The sequence below is a fragment of the Orcinus orca genome, chromosome 8, assembly GCF_937001465.1.
Source record: "Orcinus orca chromosome 8, mOrcOrc1.1, whole genome shotgun sequence".
In the NCBI taxonomy this organism is placed as follows: Eukaryota; Metazoa; Chordata; class Mammalia; order Artiodactyla; family Delphinidae; genus Orcinus; species Orcinus orca.
The window spans coordinates 51,959,392-51,981,635 of NC_064566.1; the positions used below are offsets into that span (position 1 = coordinate 51,959,392).

Here is a 22,244-nt window from a genome sequence, read left to right on the forward strand (position 1 = left end):
ATCATATCAACACTGTCTTAACTCTCAAAATATATGGAAAACCATGTTAAAAGGAAATATTTTCAACTAAATTTACCAAATACTCTGGTTAATCTTTACCAATGGCCATATGCCAAAATGAGCAATCACCTTCTTTCTATCTAAATTTGTTTCTTTGTATTAAATGGAAATGTCAATATCCATTTCCCGGTTTCAAATGCAAAGTAACATTGTCAAGAAGTTGACAATGGCAACCAAAATAACTCAATAAGAAAGTCAGTCTGTGACTCTAAAGATACATAAATGACCTCTAAGATCAGTCTTGTGCAAGACCAAAGGTCAGAATTTATTCTACATTTTTTATTTACAAGAGAGTATCTTGCTGGATATAAAGCTTTTTTGTTTTTGTTCTTTTTATTTTTAAGAAAAGAAACTAATTTATAAAGCAAAAAAGAGTGATAAAAGTACACATATTATAATTTATAATACTTACCTGTGTTGATTGTATTACTGTAAGATCATTAATATAGCAAAATCCTGCCCCCATAGCAGAACGAAGTCCTGCAGTCCCGAAAGTCATTCGGCAACAAAGTCTATCTCGCAGCTCCTTGTTCATCCCATTCCTTAACAGATTTTCAATTTGCTCTTTTGTCTTGGGATTCTATAAAAAAGATGTATTAAAACTTAATCAGGATCACAAGTGGAATCCTAATATGAAGTCCTTCTGAGGAAGCAATAAGTATTATTCATACATAACAAGGTTCTACGTTGATGACTACAAATTCCACAGTGCTACTTATTAATATTAGTATGTATAATAAAAAAACGCCTGCCATTTATTGAGTCCCCAAAGAGGCCAGACCCTATTGAGTGTGATTTACATATCTCTAATTGTCATATTTTTAAAATAATATATTCAAGAATTCTTTTTAACAAATTGACAAGAGCTATGGATCCAAAATAAACCTCTTAGTCAAAAATGATATCAATTAAAGTCTATGTTAAGTTTTAAAAGAAATATGGAAGCTATTAGATAAATGTCATCAAAACATGCCTACTAAATACTTCCTAAACATCTGTAATTCAAAATGGCCAGATAAGCCTTACTGCTCTTTAAAGTCACAGAAAACCGTTCAATTTATCTACAGCAAAAGTTGACCACGAAAAGGTCTTAAGTGTTAAATGTGGACTTGGTTAAGAGTGAGAATGAAAATTCAGTCCAAATTTGGCTTGTGAAGCAAGACATGCCAACATCTTTATTTTAGGGTTCGTATTTCATTAGCACATACTTCAACTTATTTTCATAAAGCTCAGGGTGCCTATAACTGAAAACAGTGCTTCACAAATGAGTAACAAGTTTTGAATAGAAATGCAATTACAATGAGAATAAAACTTAAATGGAATTTTCCAGTATTTTCTTTTTTAGGAGAAAGAGTCAAATAATAAGAAAATAAGGTAAAGCATAACTTCTCTCTTCCATACCATACGTAATATGGATTTAGTCCATACTAACTGCATAGATTGTCTACATCTACAGTCCATATAATGACAATGAATATTCAGAATGATAAACCAAGGCACTTGAAAGACGCTAAATATTAGAGTATATTTGTACTTGTAAAGAAATAAAATCATATTAATATATAATTTAAACAAAAAGGTATTCTGGGGATAGTGGAAACTAAAGTAACCAGAGGACATGCCACAAACTAATGAGAAGCCATGGAAATTTTGATCAACTGAAATTGTAATCTGCTTAAACTAGATGGATGTTAAAAAAAATGTGTATATACACACACACACACATACACACACACACACACACACACACACATATATATATATATATATAGAGAGAGAGAGAGAGAGAGAGAGCACCTTGACTCAAGGAGTCTATTTCATAAATGGCACAAACTAACAAATATAGAGCCTACATTAAAATATGAATAGCTATTAAGAGAAAAATCTAAACAATAAGATTATCTGGGCTACTATATATTATTCCAATGTCTAAGATATCGCCAGATTTGATACAGAGGTCAAAGACTTGAAGAGAGTTAACATTTAAAAATAGGTTATAAGAAAGACAAAAATTGAAAAGACTGAAAAACTTCAGTACTATAGAGGGTACAAGGCAGTGTCATACAGTTAGTTACATTGAAATTGGGAGTCTTTTCAGAGTGATTTTTCAGCAATTATCAATATTTAAACTGCATATGCATTTTGGCCCATAGATTTCTCTGTCCACAGTAATACCTTCACATGAACAAGATTCATTCATACAAGAATATTCACTGCAGTATCTTACTGGTAGTAGTATTATTACCACCGTATTGAGATTAAGAGATAAGAGATTAAGATTTAGAGAAGGAGCCTTGTAACACTGAGCTAATATTGGAGGTCTAGACAGGATTTGAATCCAGGTTGGTCTGGCTCTAAAGCCTATACCATCTCACTATAAACAAAATAATTATGTAGGGCAGGTTAATAATGCTTCTAATAATAATTTAACTCCAGCTACAAAGTAAAAAAGATTCCTTTTTATTACAGCTATATAAATATAAAAATGATCCACCAGACATAAACACTATTAGGTTACTGAGTATACTTCCTAATATTTATTGCACAGCTATTAGAGTAGGGCCTAAAAATTCTATTTTCTGTTATACATCACAACCAGTTCTAACCTAATTCCTGGTTCTGAAAAAGCCTGTAAATTGGAGAAAAATAGAAATGGGTAAAGAATCATGATGCATTAGAAATAAGCAAATCTTTATGGTAAAAAGAGCTAAGTGACTAGGTGACAGTCATTTGAAATCTACTTTAAAGTCAGATTTCTCTACTATTTCATAGCTAGACATTAAATTAGATGTTGATGTTCCAAACATTTAAAAATGTAATTAAAAGTCTATCTATGTAGCCATGATTATCATATATTTTCCATTTGGATGATGAAATTACATTTGTATTTTGCTGTTAAAATCTTCAAATAACCATGATTTTTATAAACTATAATATATGAAGATTCTCAAGAATTACAAAATTATTTTAAAAATACTATTTCTGGGCTTCCCCGGTGGTGCAGTGGTTAAGAATCTGCCTGCCAATGCAGGGGACACAGGTTCAAGCCCTGGTCTGGGAAGATCCCACATGCCGCAGAGCAACTAAACCCATGCGCCACAGCTACTGAGCCTGAGCTCTGGAGCCCACGAGCCATAACTACGGAGCCCACGTGCCACAACTACTGAAGTATGTGCGCCTAGAGCCCGTGCTCCGCAATAAGAGAAGCCACCACAATGAGAAGCCCGTGCACGGCAATGAAGAGCAGCCCCTGCTCGCCGCAACTAGAAAAAGCCTGCACGCAGCAACAAAGACCCAACACAGCCAAAACTAACTAAATAAATAAATTTATTTAAAAAAATACTATTTCCACAAGGAACTAAGATATATTAAATGAAAAGGAAGGAAAAGCAGAAGAGTATATAAGGTGTTTAAATTTGTATAAAAAGATGTATATGTATACTTATGTATAATTCTAGAAATACTCCATGCAAATATAAGACACTACAAATAGTGATTATCTATGATGGGAAAATCAGAGGAAAATGCTGAGGTAGAAAGGATTATTTTTATTGTACAGTCTTGGTTCTGATGGGCTATTTTATGTACGTATTACTTATTTTATGGTAAAAATTATATAGATATCCATGGGGGCTGAGAAAAACTATTACTTGTGTATCTACATGAATACTTTTTACCTCACAAACTACTCTTTTTCCTACGCACAGAAAGCTATTAAGAAGATCTGAATCTATAAAACATATATTGGCGCTTTCTCAAATACAAATTATTGTTTTCTTTCTAAGTGTGTGCTCTTATTTACAATTCACTCATTACTTGAGAATAGGAGAAGCCCTATCAGCAAAAAAAGAAAATTGTTCAACTGTTAAAAAAAAAAAAAAGCACCTCTAAAATTAAAATGTAAGTCAGTAGGAAAGTTGATTTACATACTTCTTAGAAATGTACTTATTGACCTACTATATAAAATGAAAATTATTTAGAAAGTAAATGTATCCAATCTGAACTAAATTTGCTCTTAACTAGCATATTTTAGAATACTAATAATTTTAGTACCCTAAAAAAGTAACCCTGAAGAAAATCCAAAGAGATTTTAGTGACTACTAGCATGTTCTATACTTCATCGGAAATGAAGCTGGTTGTTTAGTATGAATCAGTAAGCTAAAGAATACAGAATTAAAGCCACGCATTATTTTCAAATTTTACCTGTATACCAAAAATTTTCCTTTGGTTCTAATCATATGGATTGCTGCAACTTTATACGGCTGAACTGAAGACAAGAAAGTGTCTTCTTACATAATACCGTGTGGAGGTTTTTTTTTTTTTCCCCCATATTGTAGGTCCATAAGGCCCAAATTCAAAGAAAACATGAAAGAACTGATTTACAAAAAAGGCAACACTTTAAATATATAGAAGTGCCTCTTCTAACAAACTTAACTTCTTAAAGACTTTCATAACTGTGAAGAAAGCTCACATCAGCCTCAAATCACGCCAACTCTGCCTGCCATGAAATGAAAGTATTAGCGTTTACTTATGAAGGCTCATTTTGGACTCACCCAAGCTTTTCTGAACCTATTCTGTTAATAATTAGGGGGCTTCTGTATTATTTATGCATAACAAATATAAATGTGTATAAAAGTATATAAAAAAGTACGTAATCGTCATTAAATAAAACAAATCAAGTTTGCCAATGAGGAATTCACCTGTAAATCTTCTTTCCTACTACTTTTATAAACCTAGTATTTTTATAATTCTTATACAGTTGAATCTCTATTAATATTCTACTACTAAACCTAACAGCTTAAAAGCAATCTAAAATATGAATCTCATTGTTTAGAAGATTAGAACAGATCTAAAAGAACATAACATATATTAACAATTCCAAATCTTAATATTGTTAAACATCTAAAGAGGAGACAACATATAAAACTGATTTTTTAGTAACTCAAATATATCTAAAATTATAAATCTGTAACACTTTTAAATGCTTCTGAAGGAAATGGGTGTCTAAACAATAAATATCAGTTTCTGTTTTTTTTTTTGTTTTGTTTTCTGTTTTTTGCGGTACGCAGGCCTCTCACTGTTGTGGCCTCTCCCGCTGCGGAGCACAGGCTCTGGACACGCAGGCTCAGCGGCCATGGCTCACGGGCCCAGCCGCTCCGCGGCATGTGGGATCTTCCCGGACCAGGGCATGAACCCATGTCCCCTGCGTCAGCAGGCGGACTCTCAACCACTGCGCCACCAGGGAAGCCCTAAATATCAGTTTTATATTAACTACAGAGAAAAAAAATTTAAGTTTATTTCTAGACAGAAGTTAAAATAGGAAACTGCAATCTGAAAATCTGAAGGGTGAATGCAACTGACATTTACTTCTGAGGGTCAGCCAGCTTGGAGATCCAAGTCTAGAGTCCTGAAGCAGAACATGTTTTCCAAACCAGATGCTTCCTGAGTCCAAAATACACTCTCTTAAAATCAATAATTTTTTTCCCTTTAAAAGGATTTTGGTGTAATTCTAAATTTAATTTCTCCATCTTTAAAAAAATTGTAGAAATTAGCATAAGCTAAATTGGCTTAGATAAAACACTTGAATGACTATACTTGTCATATAAAGTGAGATTTACTTAATAATAATTGGTTTAATAAAAGTTGAATAATAATCACTGAGTGAATATAAAAACCATATCCAGGAAATAAAGATGCTAACTACTCCAAAAGTAGAAAATAAGCTTTAAAATAAAATACATTGAGGGCAGAGAGCAGAAGCAAGAAGAACTACAATCCTGCAGCCTGTGGAACAAAAACCACATTCACAGAAAGATAGACAAGATGAAAAGGCAGAGGGCTATGTACCACATGAAGGAACAAGATAAAACCCCAGAAAACAACTAAATGAAGTGGAGATAGGCAACCTTCCAGAAGAAGAATTCAGAATAATGATAGTGAAGATAATCCAGGACCTCGGAAAAACAAAGGAAGCAAAGATCAAGAAGATGCAAGAAATGTTTAACAAAGACCTAGAAGAATTAAAGAACAAACAGAGATGAACAATACAATAACTGAAATGAAAACTATACTAGAAGGAATCAATAGCAGAATAACTGAGGCAGAAGAATGGATAAGTGACCTGGAAGACAGAATGGTGGAATTCACTGCTGCGGAACAGAATAAAGAAAAAGAATGAAAAGAAATGAAGACAGCCTAAGAGACCTCTGGGACAACATTAAACACAACAACATTCGCATTATAGGGGTCCCAGAAGGAGAAGAGAGAGAGAAAGGACCCAAGAAAATATTTGAAGAGATTATAGTCGAAAACTTCCCTAACATGGGAAAGGAAATAGCCACCCAAGTCCAGGAAGCACAGAGAGTCCCATACAGGATAAACCCAAGGAGAAACATGCTGAGACACAAAGTAATCAAATTGGAAAAAATTAAAGACAAAGAAAAATTATTGAAAGCAGCAAGGGAAAAACGACAAATAACATACAAGGGAACTCCCATAAGGTTAACAGCTGATTTCTCAGCAGAAACTCTACAAGCCAGAAGGGAGTGGCATGACATAAAGTGATAAAAGGGAAGAACCTACAACCAAGATTACTCTACCCGGCAAGGATCTCATTCAGATTCGATGGAGAAATCAAAAGCTTTACAGACAAGCAAAAGCTAAGAGAATTCAGCATCACCAAACGAGCTTTACAACAAATGCTAAAGGAACTTCTCTAAGTGGGAAACACAAGAGAAGAAAAGGACCTACAAAAACAAACCCAAAACAATTAAGAAAATGGTCATACGTGAAAATGGAACATACGTATTGATAATTACCTTAAATGTGAATGGATTAAATGCTCCAACCAAAAGACACAGGCTCACTGAATGGATACAAAAACAAGACCCATATATATGCTGTCTACAAGAGACCCACTTCAGACCTAGGGACACATACAGACTGAAAGTGAGGGGATGGAAAAAGATATTCCATGCCAATGGAAATCAAAGGAAAGCTGGAGTAGCAATACTCATATCAGATAAAATAGACTTTAAAATAAAGAATGTTACAAGAGACACGGGAGGACACTACATAATGATCAAGGGATCAATCCAAGAAGATATAACAATTATAAATACATATGCACCCAACATAGGAGCACCTCAATACATAAGGCAACTAACAGCTATAAAAGAGGACATCGACAGTAGCACAATAATAGTGGGGGACTTTAACACCTCACTTACACCAATGGACAGATCATCCAAACAGAAAATTAATAAGGAAACACAAACTTTAAATGACACAATAGGCCAGATAGATTTAATTGATATTTATAGGACATTCCATCCAACAACAGCAGATTACACTTTCTTCTCAAGTGCGCACGGAACATTCTCCAGGATAGATCACATCTTGGGTCCCAAATCAAGCCTCAGTAAACTTAAGAAAACTGAAATCATATCAAGCATCTTTTCTGACCACAACGCTATGAGATTAGAAATGAATTACAGGGAACAAAACGTAAAAAACACAAACACATGGAGGCCAAACAATATGTTACTAAATAACCAAGAGATCACTGAAGAAGTCAAAGAGGAAATCAAAAAATACCTAGAGACAAATGACAATGAAAACACGACGATCCAAAACCTATGGGATGCAGCAAAAGCAGTTCTAAGAGGGAACTTTACAGCAATACAAGCCTACCTCAAGAAACAAGAAAAATCTCAGCTAAACAATCTAAGCTTACACCTAAAGGAACTAGAGAAAGCAGAACAAACAAAACCCAAAGTTAGCAGAAGGAAAGAAATCATAAAGAGCAGAGCAGAAATAAATGAAATAGAAACAAAGAAAACAATAGCAAAGATCAATAAAACTAAAAGCTGGTTCTTTGAGAAGATAAACAAAATTGATAAACCATTAGACAGACTCATCAAGAAAAAGGGAGAGGACTCAAATCAATAAAATTAGAAATGAAAAAGGAGAAGTTACCACAGACACCGCAGAAATACAAAGCATCCTAAGAGACTACTACAAGCAACCCTATGCCAATAAAATGGACAACCTGGAAGAAATGGCAAATTCTTAGAAAGGTATAATCTTCCAAGACTGAACCAGGAAGAAATAGAAAATATGAACAGACCATTCACAAATAATGAAATTGAAACTGTGATTTAAAATCTTCCAACAAGCAAAAGTCCAGGACAAGATGGCTTCACAGGTGAATTCTATCAAACATTTAGAGAAGAGCTAACACGCATCCTTCTCAAACTCTTCCAAAAAATTGCAGAGGAAGGAATACTCCCAAACTCATTCTATGAGGCCACGATCACCCTGATACCAAAACTAGACAAAAAGACTACAACAATAGAAAATTACAGACCAATATCTGTGATGAATATAGATGCAAAAATCCTCAACAAAATACTAGCAAACAGAATCCAGCAACACTTTAAAAGGATCATACACCATGATCAAGTGGGATTTATCCCAGGGATGCAAGGATTCTTCAATATAAGCAAATCAATCAATGTGATACACCATATTACCAAGTTGAAGAATAAAAACCATATGATCATCTCAATAGATGCAGAAAAAGCTTTTGACAAAATTCAACACCCATTTAGGATAAAAACTCTCCAGAAAGTGGGCATAGAGGGAACCTACGTCAACATAATAAAGGCCATATACGACAAACCCACAGCAAACATCATTCTCAATGGTGAAAAACTGAAAGCATTTCCTCTAAGATCAGGAACAAGACAAGGATGTCCACTCTCATCACTATTATTCAACATAGTTTTGGAAGTCCTAGCCAAGGCAATCAGAGAAGAAAAAGAAATAAAAGGAATACAAATTGGAAAAGAAGAAGTAAAACTGTCACTGTTTGCAGATGACATGATACTATACATAGAGAACCCTAAAGATGCCAGCAGAAAACTACTAGAGCTAATCAATGAATTTGGTAAAGTTGCAGGATACAAAATTAATGCACAGAAATCTCTTGCATTCCTATACACTAGTGATGAAAAATCTGAAAGAGAAATTAAGGAAACACTCCCATTTACCACTGCAACAAAAAGAATAAAATACTTAGGAATAAACCTACCTAGGGAGACAAAAGACCTGTATGCAGAAAACTATAACACACTGATGAAAGAAATTAAAGATGATACAAACAGATGGAGAGATATACCATGTTCTTGGATTGGAAGGGTCAATACTGTGAAAATAACTATACTACCCAAAGTAATCTACAGATTCAGTGCAATCCCTATCAAATTACCAAAAGCATTTTTTACGGAACTAGAACAAAAAATCTTAAAATTTGTATGGCGACACAAAAGACCCCAAATAGCCAAAGCAGTCTTGAGGGAAAAAAGCAGAGCTGGAGGAATCAGACTCCCTGACTTCAACCTATACTACAAAGCTACAGTCATCAAGACAGTATGGTACTGGAACAAAAACAGAAATACAGATCAATGGAACAAGATAGAAAGCCCAGAGATAAACCCACACAGCTATGGTCAATTAATCTATGACAAAGGAGGCAAGGATATACAATGGAGAAAAGATAGTCTCTTCAATAAGTGGTGCTGGGAAAACTGGACAGCTACATGTAAAAGAATGAAATTACAACACTCCCTAACACCATAAACAAAAATAAACTCAAAATGGATTAGAGGGCTTCCCTGGTGGCGCAGTGGTTGAGAGTCTGCCTGCCGATGCAGAGGACGCAGGTTCGTGCCCCGGTCCAGGAAGATCCCACATGCCGCAGAGCGGCTGGGCCCATGAGCCATGACCGCTGAGCCTGCAAGTCCGGAGGCCTGTGCTCCGCAGAGGGAGAGGCCACAACAGTGAGAGGCCCGCATACCGCAAAAAAAAAAAAAAAAAAAAAAAGGATTAATGTAACACCAGACACTATAAAACTCTTATAGGAAAACATAGGAAGAACACTCTTTGACATAAATCACAGCAAGATCTTTTTTGATCCACCGCCTACAGTAATGGAAATAAAAACAAAAATAAACAAATGGGACCTAATGAAACTTCAAAGCTTTTGCAAAGCAAAGGAAACTACAAACAAGAGGAAAAGACAACCCTCAGAGTGGGAGAAAATATTTGCAAATGAATCAGCGGACAAAGGATTAATGTCCAAAATATATAAACAGCTCATGCAGCTCAATATTAAAAAAACAAACAACCCAATCCAAAAATGGGAAGAAGACCTAAATAGACATTTCTCCAAAGAAGACATACAGGGGCCAGGAAGCACATGAAAAGCTGCTCAACATCACTAATTATTAGAGAAATGCAAATCAAAACTACAATGAGGTATCATCTCACACCAGTTAGAATGGGCATCATCAGAAAATCTACAAACAACAAATGCTGGAGAGGGTGTGGAGAAAAGGGAACCCTCTTGCACTGTTGGTAGGAATGTAAATTGATACAGCCACTATGGAGAACAGTATGGAGGTTCCTTAGAAAACTAAAAACAGAATTACCATATGACCCAGCAATCCCACTGCTCGGCATATACCCAGCGAAAAACCATAATTCAAAAATACACATGCACCCCAGTGTTCATTGCAGCACTATTTACAATAGCCAGGTCATGGAATCAACCTACATGCCCATCGACAGACGAATGGATAAAGAAGATGTGGTACATATATACAATGGAATATTACTCAGCCATAAAAAGGAACGAAATTGGGTCATTTGTAGAGACGTCGATGAATCTAGAGACTGTCATACAGAGTGAAGTAAGTCAGAAAGAGAAAAACAAATATCGTATATTAACACATATATGTGGAACCTAGAAAAATGGTACAGATGAACCAATTTGTAGGGCAGAAATTGAGACAAAGATGTAGAGAACATATGGACACCAAGGGGGGAAAGCGGTGGGGTAGGGGGTGGGGTGGGGTGGTGAATTGGGAGATTTGGATTGACATGTATACACTGATGTGTATAAAATGGATAACTAATAAGAACCTGCTGTATAAAAAATAAAATAAAATTCAAAAATTCAAAAAAATAAAATACAGTTATCATTTAAGTATAATATTGATTATGCCAATATTAGTGTGAAACATAAAAAGATTAATCATTTTATTTTAAAACTTAAGATTACATAAAGTCTTTTTTTTAACTTACAGATTTTTTTCTAACAAAGCACAGTCTACTGAGTCTACTATGTTCAACTCTTCTTCTTGGGCACACAGCTAGAATATTTTTTCCAGCCTCCCTTAGAGCTAGATGAGATCATGCACCAGAGTTCTGGTCAATGGATCTGAGTAGAAGAGATGTGTGGCATTCCAGGCCTAGCCCATTAAACACTCCCTTACCTCCGCAATCCTCTCTTTCCCCATCTACCCATGAAAGAGAGAGGGCTCCAAGGACTTCCAGGAGTATGTAGCATCAAGATGGAACAAGTGATTCACAGAGCAAAATTCCCCTCTACCTCCTACCTCACAAATACTCCAACAAATTTTGGAGGATTTGTTATCACAGTTAACCTGACCTGTTTAATAAAATTAGTATTCAGAGAGGAATACTCGCATACTCCTCAAAACTTTTTTTTTTAATGGTAGATTGAAAGAAATCACTTCACTTTCTATGTTTGTATCTTCAGGGCTTATGCAGTATCCTGGTTGGGCTTACTCTTTCCATAATGTTGTTAGTTTCTTTAATAGACTACGACGTAGAAGACTTGAGTTCTTTACCCAGTCTATTCTATCAAGTAAACTATGAGCCCTTGGACAGGTCACTTCTCTCTGAGGCTCATCAGTACAATTTAGGGGTTGGAATTTAATCTGAAAAGATCTCATTCTAGTATATAGCTTTTCTATGTGCATTTTTTTTAAAAAAGAAGAAGAAAGAAAAGATCTCTTCAAACCCTAACATTTTGATTGTTAGACTCACTTTGCAATCTAGTCAACAGTTCAAACTCCTTGTCTCTCTCTATTTAACTTTTTCTCCAATAAAGTTCATACTTGGAACTTTTTTTTGTCCAATAAAATACATCAATTGATTAAATTTTTTTCAATCAAGGACAACTGCCAATTGCTAAGAACTGAGTATATCTTGAGTACTACCATACACACTCCTAATTCCAATCAAAAGCAAAAAAACTTAGAATTTTAATTGGATTATAAACAGACACATATATAAGTTTCCTAAGGTGTTTTAAAAGTTTGACAATAAGTCAGGAATCTGAGGACCCCAGATAGGTAATAGCACCCAACTGCTAGATGTCTCCCAATATTTCTCTCTCCTTTAATCATACAGTTGGGTACATACATGGCAGCCCAGCTAAGGGCTATACTTCAGTCTACCTTATAGTTAGATGTGACCATGTGACTAAGTTCTGGCCAATGGAATGAAAATGGGAATGACATGTTCCACTTTCAGGTCTTTCCCTGAAAAGGATTAAGTGTACACTCTCCTGAGTCTTATTCCTCTTCCCATGGGCTGAAGACATCTTGGATCAATAGTGGAAGTCACATTTTGAGGATGGCACAGGTACCCCATACCAATCCTGGACTGCCACTGACCTCTGAGTGTTATGAGAGAAATTATCTTCTCTCTGCTTTAAGCCATTACATTTTATAGCCCTTGGTATAACAGCTTAGACTGTACCCTAATACAGTAAGTGATGTTTGTGTCCCAATGGGAAATAAGGTTGAGCCTTCTTGACGCCCAATATAATACTTCTTCAAAACACTGAATTCCATCCCCTATCATTCCTCCTTCTCCTACCTATCCAAGCATTCTTCTTGCCATTCATACATTAAAGCAGCATTCATCAAAGTCCTTATTTGGCAAATATTTTGAGGGAAATAACTACACATTTTTGCTATTCTGTATTTTTCCTATAACTCTAAGTGAAATGTCACTCAAAAATAAGTATTAGGAAAAAAGTTAACAGATGATAGCGGGCATTTCCTTAAAAAGGGTAATCAATTACATAATGGGGGTGGGGGTACCTTCAGTTGATAGTAGTGACCATACTTTAAACAACTTTATATTCCCCACAGTACATAATCTGTACTTTGTACACAGAAGATGTGTTGACTATGAGTCATTAATGGTGACAAAATAGCCATGTTCTTTCAGGAAACATAAATATTAGGGAAAGAAAATATCAGAACAGGTTTAAGTTATCATGCAATCAAACATAAGAACCCCCAATTGAAATGAATTTTCTAATTAAGTGGATATATTTTTTAAGATAAAGGCCTTTGGAAAAATAATTTCATGTTTTTCTTTGAGGCTAAATTAAATCACAAATATATACTTCACGTGATCACTCAAAAATATTACTTTGTTTTCATTATTACCGTATTTTCAGTACCGAGAACAGAACCTGGTACCCAGTAGGCACTCAACAAATATTTGTTGAATTAATCAAAAATATCTACTTATTAAGCACACACTATGTGCTAGGTACAGGAAAGACTATAGGGAAGAAGAAGACACTGTCTTTGCTCTCACAAAGCTCAAGATCTACTGAGGCATAAAGATAAGTAAAAGGGTAATTACCACATTGAATATAAAAAATATTAAAATAGGAGTAAGTAATAGGGTTCTATAGGAGCACACAAGATAAGTCTCTAACCCATAATGGATTGAAAGATAGAGAGCAGAGTCAGGGAAACCTAACTGGAGGAAGTAATATCTGAAGTGAAAAATGAGTAGAAATTGGAGGGTAGAGGGTGAGGAACAAGTTGAGGGTAGAGTGATAGTGAGTTCAGCATTAGACTTATTTATTAAATTTGAAATGATATCTATAGTCAGCATGCCAACTATTAACTTCCCTACCCAATAGCCTCTTCCTTGTAACCAAGGAAATAAAAATTACCATTTTCTCTTAGAAACTTTATTAAGAGTTTTCAAAATTATAAGCCCAATGCTGGAAATGGAGGGTATATAAATTACCATGGCAGGGGCAACAAACCACTCCAAACTTAGTGGCTTAAATCAATAATCATTTATCTCTCACAGTTTCTGTGGGTCATGAATTCAGAAAGGGCACAGCCAGGATGGGGCTAGCTGGGGCTTTCAACAGGAATACTTATAGTGTACACTACCTGTGACATAGTTCCAAGGGCAAGTGTCTCAAGAGCAAGCAAGCCAGGTGGAAGCCACATTACCTTTTATGACCTAGCCTTGGAAGTCAGGAAGCTTCACTTCCACTATACTGCATTTCTGGAGACAGTTACAAAGATCTACCCAGGTGTCAGGGGAGGAGATATAGATCCTGCCTTTCAGCTGAGGTGTGCCAAAGTTATAGCATGTGAGATGGGATATGTATATATGATACAAAAAAGATAAATGCATATGATACCAAAAAATGATATATAACGATATAATATATATGCATATATATAATATATATGGGTGCAGCCATCTTTGAAAAACACAATCTATCACAGAGGGAGTATAAACTGATACAATATCTCAGATGACAATTTGCCAATGTTATAAATAACTTAAATATTAATAGCCTTTGATCCAGCAATTCTATTTTTAGAAACTTATCCCAAGGAAATAATCATAGATGCATGTTAAAATTTAGTCATGAGTATATAAAATTTGTTATTGTATTATGTCTGTAATAGTAAAAAATATATATAAGCAAACTACATATCCAATAGAAAACCAGTTAAATAAAAAGTATGATGTAATAGTGCATTAGAATAGTATATTAAAAATAACTTTAGAATTCTATGATATGGGAAAAAATTCTTGATATATTAAGGGGGAAAGTATATACACCATATGTGCAATATGATTTCAAATTTATAAAATGGATACATACAAATGCACAGAAAAATAAAACTAAAAGGAAACACACTGTTCTTTATTAGTTGTCATTAAACTTTTTATTCCTTTATTTCCTTATATGGAAGGATGATATAATCAGGGAGAAAAGTTTAGAAAGTACAAATTAACCCCAAACTCTTTTACCTGTGGATTGATGTCATTCACCAGTTTAGGAAATTTCACAGCTGTTGTCTCTTCAAATGTTGTTTCTAGTTCATTTTCTTTCCTCTCCTTAAGAGATTTCAATTAAATGTATGTTGGAACTTTTTCACTGTATCATCTTATGTCTTATGCCGTCTTCTTTATTTTCCTCTTCATCCTTTTGTCATTCCATCCTTCAATTTTCCATGACCTATCTTCTAGTTTACTAATTCTCTCTTCAACTCTGTTTGAAATGTTATAAATTCATTCACTGAATTCTTGATTTTAGTTATTGCACTTTTTCAGATCCATAATTTCTATTAAAATCTACTATGTCTTTTTTGTATCATTTTCATTTCTCTGCCCAATTTTTAATTGGGAAGTTGACAAGCATAGTTATTTTAAAGTCTGCATTTGGGACTTCCCTGGTGGTCCAGTGGTTAAGACTCCATTCTCCCAGTGCAGGGGGCCTGGGTTCGAGTCCTGGTCAGGGAACTAGATCCTGCATGCCACAACTAAGAGCCTGCATGCTGCAACTTAAGATCCTGCATGCTGCAACAAAGGTCTCACATGTGGCAACGAAGATCCCGTGTGCTGCAACTAAGACCTGGCGCAGCCAAATAAATAAATAAATATTAAAAAAAATAATACTAAAGCCTGCATTTGATAACTGCAGTATAAAGAGCCCCTTCAGGAGTTTCTATTATCTGTTGGTTCTTCAGGTTCTTGTTCATGTTGACTTGTTTCTTTGCGTGTCTGGTTATCTTTAACTCTGTATTGAATATTATATTTGAAACATTATTAGTAGGAATAATTTGAAACCTGGGATGAAGGTACTTTCCTCTAGGGAAGATTTTTTTTTTGCTTCTTCCAAGCACCTGAAGACACTAGTAATCCGGGTTTCCCTTAATTCACTTTTCAGGCTCCAAATGACTCAGAGCTGGATGCAGTCTGTGTGCAGGATGTTTAGTTCAAGTTCACCAGTATTCACAGGGAACTATTTACAGTATTCACAGTATTCAAGTGGAAGTATTTTCAGGGTTCCCACCTATGGTAGGCCCTCAATTCCAATATTTGTCCCTCTATCCTAGCAAGGCTAACAAAAAGACTGCTAAACCTCTTGGCTGCCCATCCTGGATCAGAAAATGAGTACAGGTCAAAGGTGGCCCTAAATGCTAAACTCAACCTCTCTGAATTTCTGTCTTCTTCCAGATCTTGAACAGGAAATTCCTGACTAATCTGCTGAGTCATTAACACCTATGAATCTATACTTTGTCTATCTTTTCTAGCTGTTAGAGGAAAGTTGTCCAAACTACCTCATCTGTCATTACTAGAACCAGAAGTCCTTCTACTATACAATACTGTTCTACATAGTATAGTTTTATATACATTTAACTTACACATATTCAACTATATGTACTTAGCCCTACCTCCCAAAGCACTGCTAAAGATTACATTTTGTGCATGTGCTCCATTATATATGGTGAATTACTATATACATTATTATACAGTAATGTAACTGTACCAAGATAGATACTTGAAGTCACATATTCTGTAGTTCATAGGCAATTTAAGATTTCCCAAGTGTAATTTTTTACTTTATGAAATTTTTGTTATTTATTGACCTTAGAATCTAACTCCCAAGTAAGACAAGAGTCTACTATATCAGGGATATTCTGACACTGAAGTTATCTATTAGGGATACTTTAGACATTTTAATTCTGAGTAGGAGCTTAAACAAGATGACATCTAGGTCCCTGTCAACTGAGATTCTGTAATTCTATACTTAATTTAATTTGTACCAGAAAAAGATTCATGGCCTGATGTTTAATACGTATTTTGGAGTGGTGAAAATACTAACAATCAGGAGAAACTTTCCCATCAGCATGAAAACTATCAATAAAGGAAACAATAAGACAGGTTTTATTTTTTTTTTAATAAGGCCCAATTTTCATATGCTTCCAAACTCATGCTACAATTATGGTCTGACTGCATTTCTCAGAAATTAAATATCTCTATCTCATATATATGTCATCTTTACATATGCTACAGAAATAATCCCAAAAGAAAAAAAAAGCTGTATGCAAAATAATGCTCTCAGCATTCTTGAAAATAGCTATTAAAAAATCATAAACACCTTATTGTATCTATATGAGATGATGGATATTTACTAAACCTACTGTGGTAATCATTTCACAATATATGTAACTCAAACCATCATGCCATATACCTTAAACTTTTTTTTTTCTGGCTGCAACATGCAGCATGCGGGGTCTTAGTTCCCCAACCAAGGATCAAACCTGTGCCCCCTGCAGTGGAAGCATGGAGTCTTAACCACTGGACCCCAGGGAAGTTCCGTATACCTTAAACTTATACAGTGATGTATGTCAATTATTTCTCAATAAAACTGGAAAAAAATCAGAAACACTTTAAGATGTTCAACAAACAGAAAATGTTAAGTATGACGTATCTACCAAGTATTATCTGTCAATAAAATTATAATTATGTTCTGCATGATAAAAATTATATAAATAAATCCAAAAGACAAACTGAAAAAAAAAACATTTGTAATCAAAACAACTAACAACGCAATTAAAAAAATGGACAGAGGACCTAAACAGACATTTCTCCAAAGAAGACATACAGGTGGCCAACAGGCATATGAAAAGATGCTCAACATCGCTAATATTAGAGAAATGCAAATCAAAACTACTGACACGATGAAGTATCACTTCACACTGGTCAGAATGGCCATCATCCAAAAGCCCCCAAATAATAAACGCTGGAGAGAGTGTGGAGAAAGAGGAACCCTCCTACACTGTTGGTGGGAATGTAAATTGGTGCAGCCACTATGGAGAACAGTATGGAGGTTCCTTAAAACACTAGAAATGGTTACCATACGATCCAGCAATCCCACTCTCAGGCATATAAAATCCCACTTTTCTGGAAAAGACGAAAACTCTAAGTTGAAAATATACACACACTCCAACGTTCACAGAAGCACTATTTACAGTAGCCAAGACATGGAAGCAACCAATGTCCATCGACAGATGAATGGATAAAGATGTGGTGTATACATATATACACACAATGGAATATTACTGAACCATAAACAGAATGAAATAATGCCATTTACAGCAACATGGATGGACCTAGAGATTATCATACTAAATGAAGTCAGACAAAGACAAATGTCATAGATGTCACTTTTATATGGAATCTAAAAAAAATGATATGAATGAACTTATTTACAAGACAGAAATTGATGCACAGGCATAGAGAACAAACTTATAGTTGCCAAAGGGGAAGGGGGGAGGGATAAATTAGGGGTTTGGGATTAACAGATACACACTACTATATATAAAATAGATAAACAACAAGGTCCTAACTGTATAGCATAGGGAACTATATTCAATATCTTGTAATAACCTATAATAGAAAAGAATCTAAGAAATAATATATATATGTGTATAACTGAATCACCATGCTGTACACCAGAAAGTTAACACAACACTGTAAATCAACACTACTTCAATAAGAATAAAAAATAAAATAAGATAAAACCATCTGTAATATGTAAGTTACCAAAGGTTTATTTCTTTAAAATAAATAAAAAAGAGAAAAGATCAATGACTCAATAGAAAAATAGACAAAAGATATGAAGACAGTTCATAAAAAAGGAAACACAGATAGATGTCTTTTAAATATATGAAAATATACTCAGCCTCATTTTTAAGAAAAATTGAAATAAAAATATAGCTTTCATTTTTCACATTGGCAAAGAAAAATATTTGATACTACACTGTGGTGCAAGAATTTGGGAAAGCAGGCACTTTTATATATTTCTGGTTGAAGAATAAATTGGTACACCCTCTCTGGAGGGCAATTTGGTAATATCTATCAAAATTTAAAGGCACATAACCTGACTCAATATTCTGTTTCTAGGAATTGATGTCACAGAGATACTGAGAAACACACGTCTAAATATGTGTGTGCTACAAGCATTACCCTGACTGCAATAGCAAATAACAAAACCAAACCATAAATGCCCATTAGTAAGACACTGGTTAATTAGTTTGGATATCAATTTAATGAAATACTATCTAGCTCTTATAAAGAATGGAGCAGTTCTATATATACACAGACAAAAATATTTAAAGTGGGGGAAAAAAGCAAAGGGCAGGACACTGGGAGGATATTATACTAGTATTTACATTAAGGGACAGGTTAAATATCTGTGAAAATATGTACAAAAAGCTAATAGTAGTGTCTCTGGGTAGGAACACTTAGATGGATATGGGAAAACAATTGAGAGGGTATTTAGTCAAGTACCTTTTGAATTTGTGTATGTATGGCCTATTTGTTTAACTATATAAAATTACATAGGATAGAATTGCATGCTATGAGCATGGAAATGTTGTGGTAAATAGAAAAAGAAACAAAAATTTAAGCACACTGTGCTAACAGGCAAAGAAAAACTAGATACACTTACAGACAAAGACTAAGTGGGAGGGACATTCCTGGTGGCTCAGTGGTTAAGAACCCACCTGCCAATGCAGGGGACACGGGTTTGAGCCCAGGAAGATCCTACATGCCATGGAGCAACTAAGCCCACGCACCACAATTACTGATCCTGCGCTCTAGAGCCCGCGAGCCACAACTACTGAGCCTGCATGCCACAACTACTGAAGCCTGTGGGCCTAGAGCCTGTGCTCCACAGTGAGAAGCCACTGCAATGAGAAGCCCGTGCACCGCAACGAAGAGTAGCCCCCGCTCTCCACAACTAGAGAAAGCCTGCGTACAGCAATGAAGACCCAACACAGCCAAAAATAAATAAATTAATTAATTAAAAAAAAAAAGACTAAGTGGGAAAGAGAAAAATGTAAAAAAAAAAGATGCCATATTATAGCTTAATTTATATTAATATATTAAAATTATTTATATATAAAATACTGATGAAGGAAAAAGACCTAGATATATGATTTTCCACAAGACTGCCCCCACTTCAGACATTAGTCCCAAGTCCCAGGCCACCCTTACTTCTTACAGATTGGCTATAAATCAGGAGTTCCCATGATCCCCTCCTCAGGTTCAATAATTTGCTAGAATAGCTCGCAGAACTCGGGAAAACACTTTACTTCCCAGTTCATTATAAAGGACACAACTCAGGAAGAGCCAAAGGGAAGAAATGAACAGGGCAAGATACATACCCAAAACCCAAGGTATTTACCCAAGAGTAAAGCATGGAAAGATAAGAGTCTGAGAGACAAAGAAGATACAGGGTGAAGCTTTAACACATTTAAGAAGATTCCCTGAAGGAGGAGAGAGATAGAGAACACAGCAAAATCGTTCTCCTCTTCTACCTACTTTCACAATTTTCTCTTTGTCTATGTTTTCTAGAGATTAACACCTAGAAACATCATAGCTAATCTTTTGAAATCAAGACAAAAAGAAAATTATAAAAGTAGGTAGAAAAAAATTACCTTCAAAGAAATGACAGTCATTCTAGGTTGACTTTTCAACAGTAACAATGTAAACTGGTAGGCAATGGGATTATATCTTTAATGCACTGAAAGAAAAAACTGCCAATGTTAATTTCACCCAGCAAAAATATCTTGGAAGAAACATTGTAAAATAAAGACATTTTCAGATAAAAACTAAGAGCTCAATGTCAGACGGAAGTAAAATGATCCCAAATGGAAGGTTTGAGTTGAGAAATGAAGAAAAAAGGATATATAGATTACTTTACATAAATATTGACTATAAAAAGAACATATGGTAGGGCTTTTAAAATATAGACTAATAAAAATAAATATAGTTAGTGTTCTAAAATCCTTGTGTTATCTGAGAGTTAGATAAAGGTATTGATTAACATCTAAATAACACAATGGTCAAAAAAGAAAACAGCAATTAGGAATATTTTGAATCAAATGGTAATGAAAATACTACATATGAAAAATGTATGGGTACAACTAAGTAGTAGTTTGAGGGAGAAAAGTGTACATAACAGAAAAGGCTTAACATTAATGATATAAACATGCATTTTAAGAATGAAACGAGGACTTCCCTGGTGGCACAGTGGTTAAGAATCCACCTGCCAATGCAGGGGACATGGGTGGTTTGAGCCCTGGTCCAGGAAGATTCCACATGCCACGGAGCAACTAAGCCCATGCACCACAACTATTAAGCCTGCGCTCTAGAGCCCGTGAGCCACAACTACTGAGCCCATGTGCTGCAAATACTGAAGCCCACGTACCTAGAGCCCATGCTCCGCAGAAGCCACCGCAATGAGAAGCTTGTACACTGCAATGAAGAGTAGCCCCCACTGGCCGCAACTAGAGAAAGCCTGCGCACAATAATGAAGACCCAACGCAGTCAAAAAAATAAATTAATTAAAAAAGAAAAAAAAAAAAGAATGATATGAACAATGGAAGGACCAAGAGGACATTATGCTAAGTGAAATAAGCCAGTCACAGAAGGACAAATACTGCATAGTTCCACTTATATGAGGTATCTAAATTAGTTAAACTCATAGAAACAGAGTAGAATGATGGTTGCCAGGGGCTGGGGGGAGGAGAACATAGGTTGTTGCCGTTCGAAGGGTATAAAGTTTCAGTTATGCAAAATGAATAAATTCTAGAGATCCGCTGTACAACACTGTGTCTATAGTTAACAATACTGTATTGTGTACTTAAAAATATGTAAAGAGGGTAGATCTCATATTAAGTGTTCTTACCACTAATAAAAGAAAAAAGAATGAAATGAATAATAAAATTGACAATGAACAAAACCCCCTAAACTAGAAGAGCATAAATTAATGAACTAGAAAATAAACATCAGGGGCTTCCCTGGTGGCGCAGTGGTAGAAAGTCCGCCTGCCGATGCAGGGGACACGGGTTCGTGCCCTGGTCCGGGAGGATCCCACATGCCGCGGAGCGGCTGGGCCCGTGAGCCATGGCCACTGAGCCTGCGCGTCCGGAGCCTGTGCTCCGCAATGGGAGAGGCCACAACAGTTAGAGGCCCGCGTACCGCAAAAAAAAAAAAAAAAAAAGAAAGAAATAAAATAAGCATCGAAAGAGAGTATATACAGGGACTTCCCTGGCAGTCCAGTGGTTAAGACTCTGCACTTCCAATGCAAGGGGTGCGGGTTTGATCCCTGGTCAGGGAACTAAGATCCCACATGCCGTACAGCGCAACCAAGAAAATATTTAAAAATTAAAAAA

At 35.4% G+C, this 22,244-nt stretch overlaps 1 protein-coding gene across 2 annotated transcripts in view; it reads right to left on the reverse strand.

Annotated features, from left to right (window-relative positions):
* The window catches only part of PGM2L1 (phosphoglucomutase 2 like 1), a 71,338-nt gene that overhangs the window by 29,477 nt on the left and 19,617 nt on the right, over positions 1–22,244 (reverse strand). For both annotated transcript variants that reach the window (XM_033405698.2, XM_004279787.3), the window contains exon 2: positions 473–640. In XM_033405698.2, the coding sequence (XP_033261589.1) occupies positions 473–640 (168 nt within the window). The remainder of the gene's footprint in view (positions 1–472; positions 641–22,244) is intronic.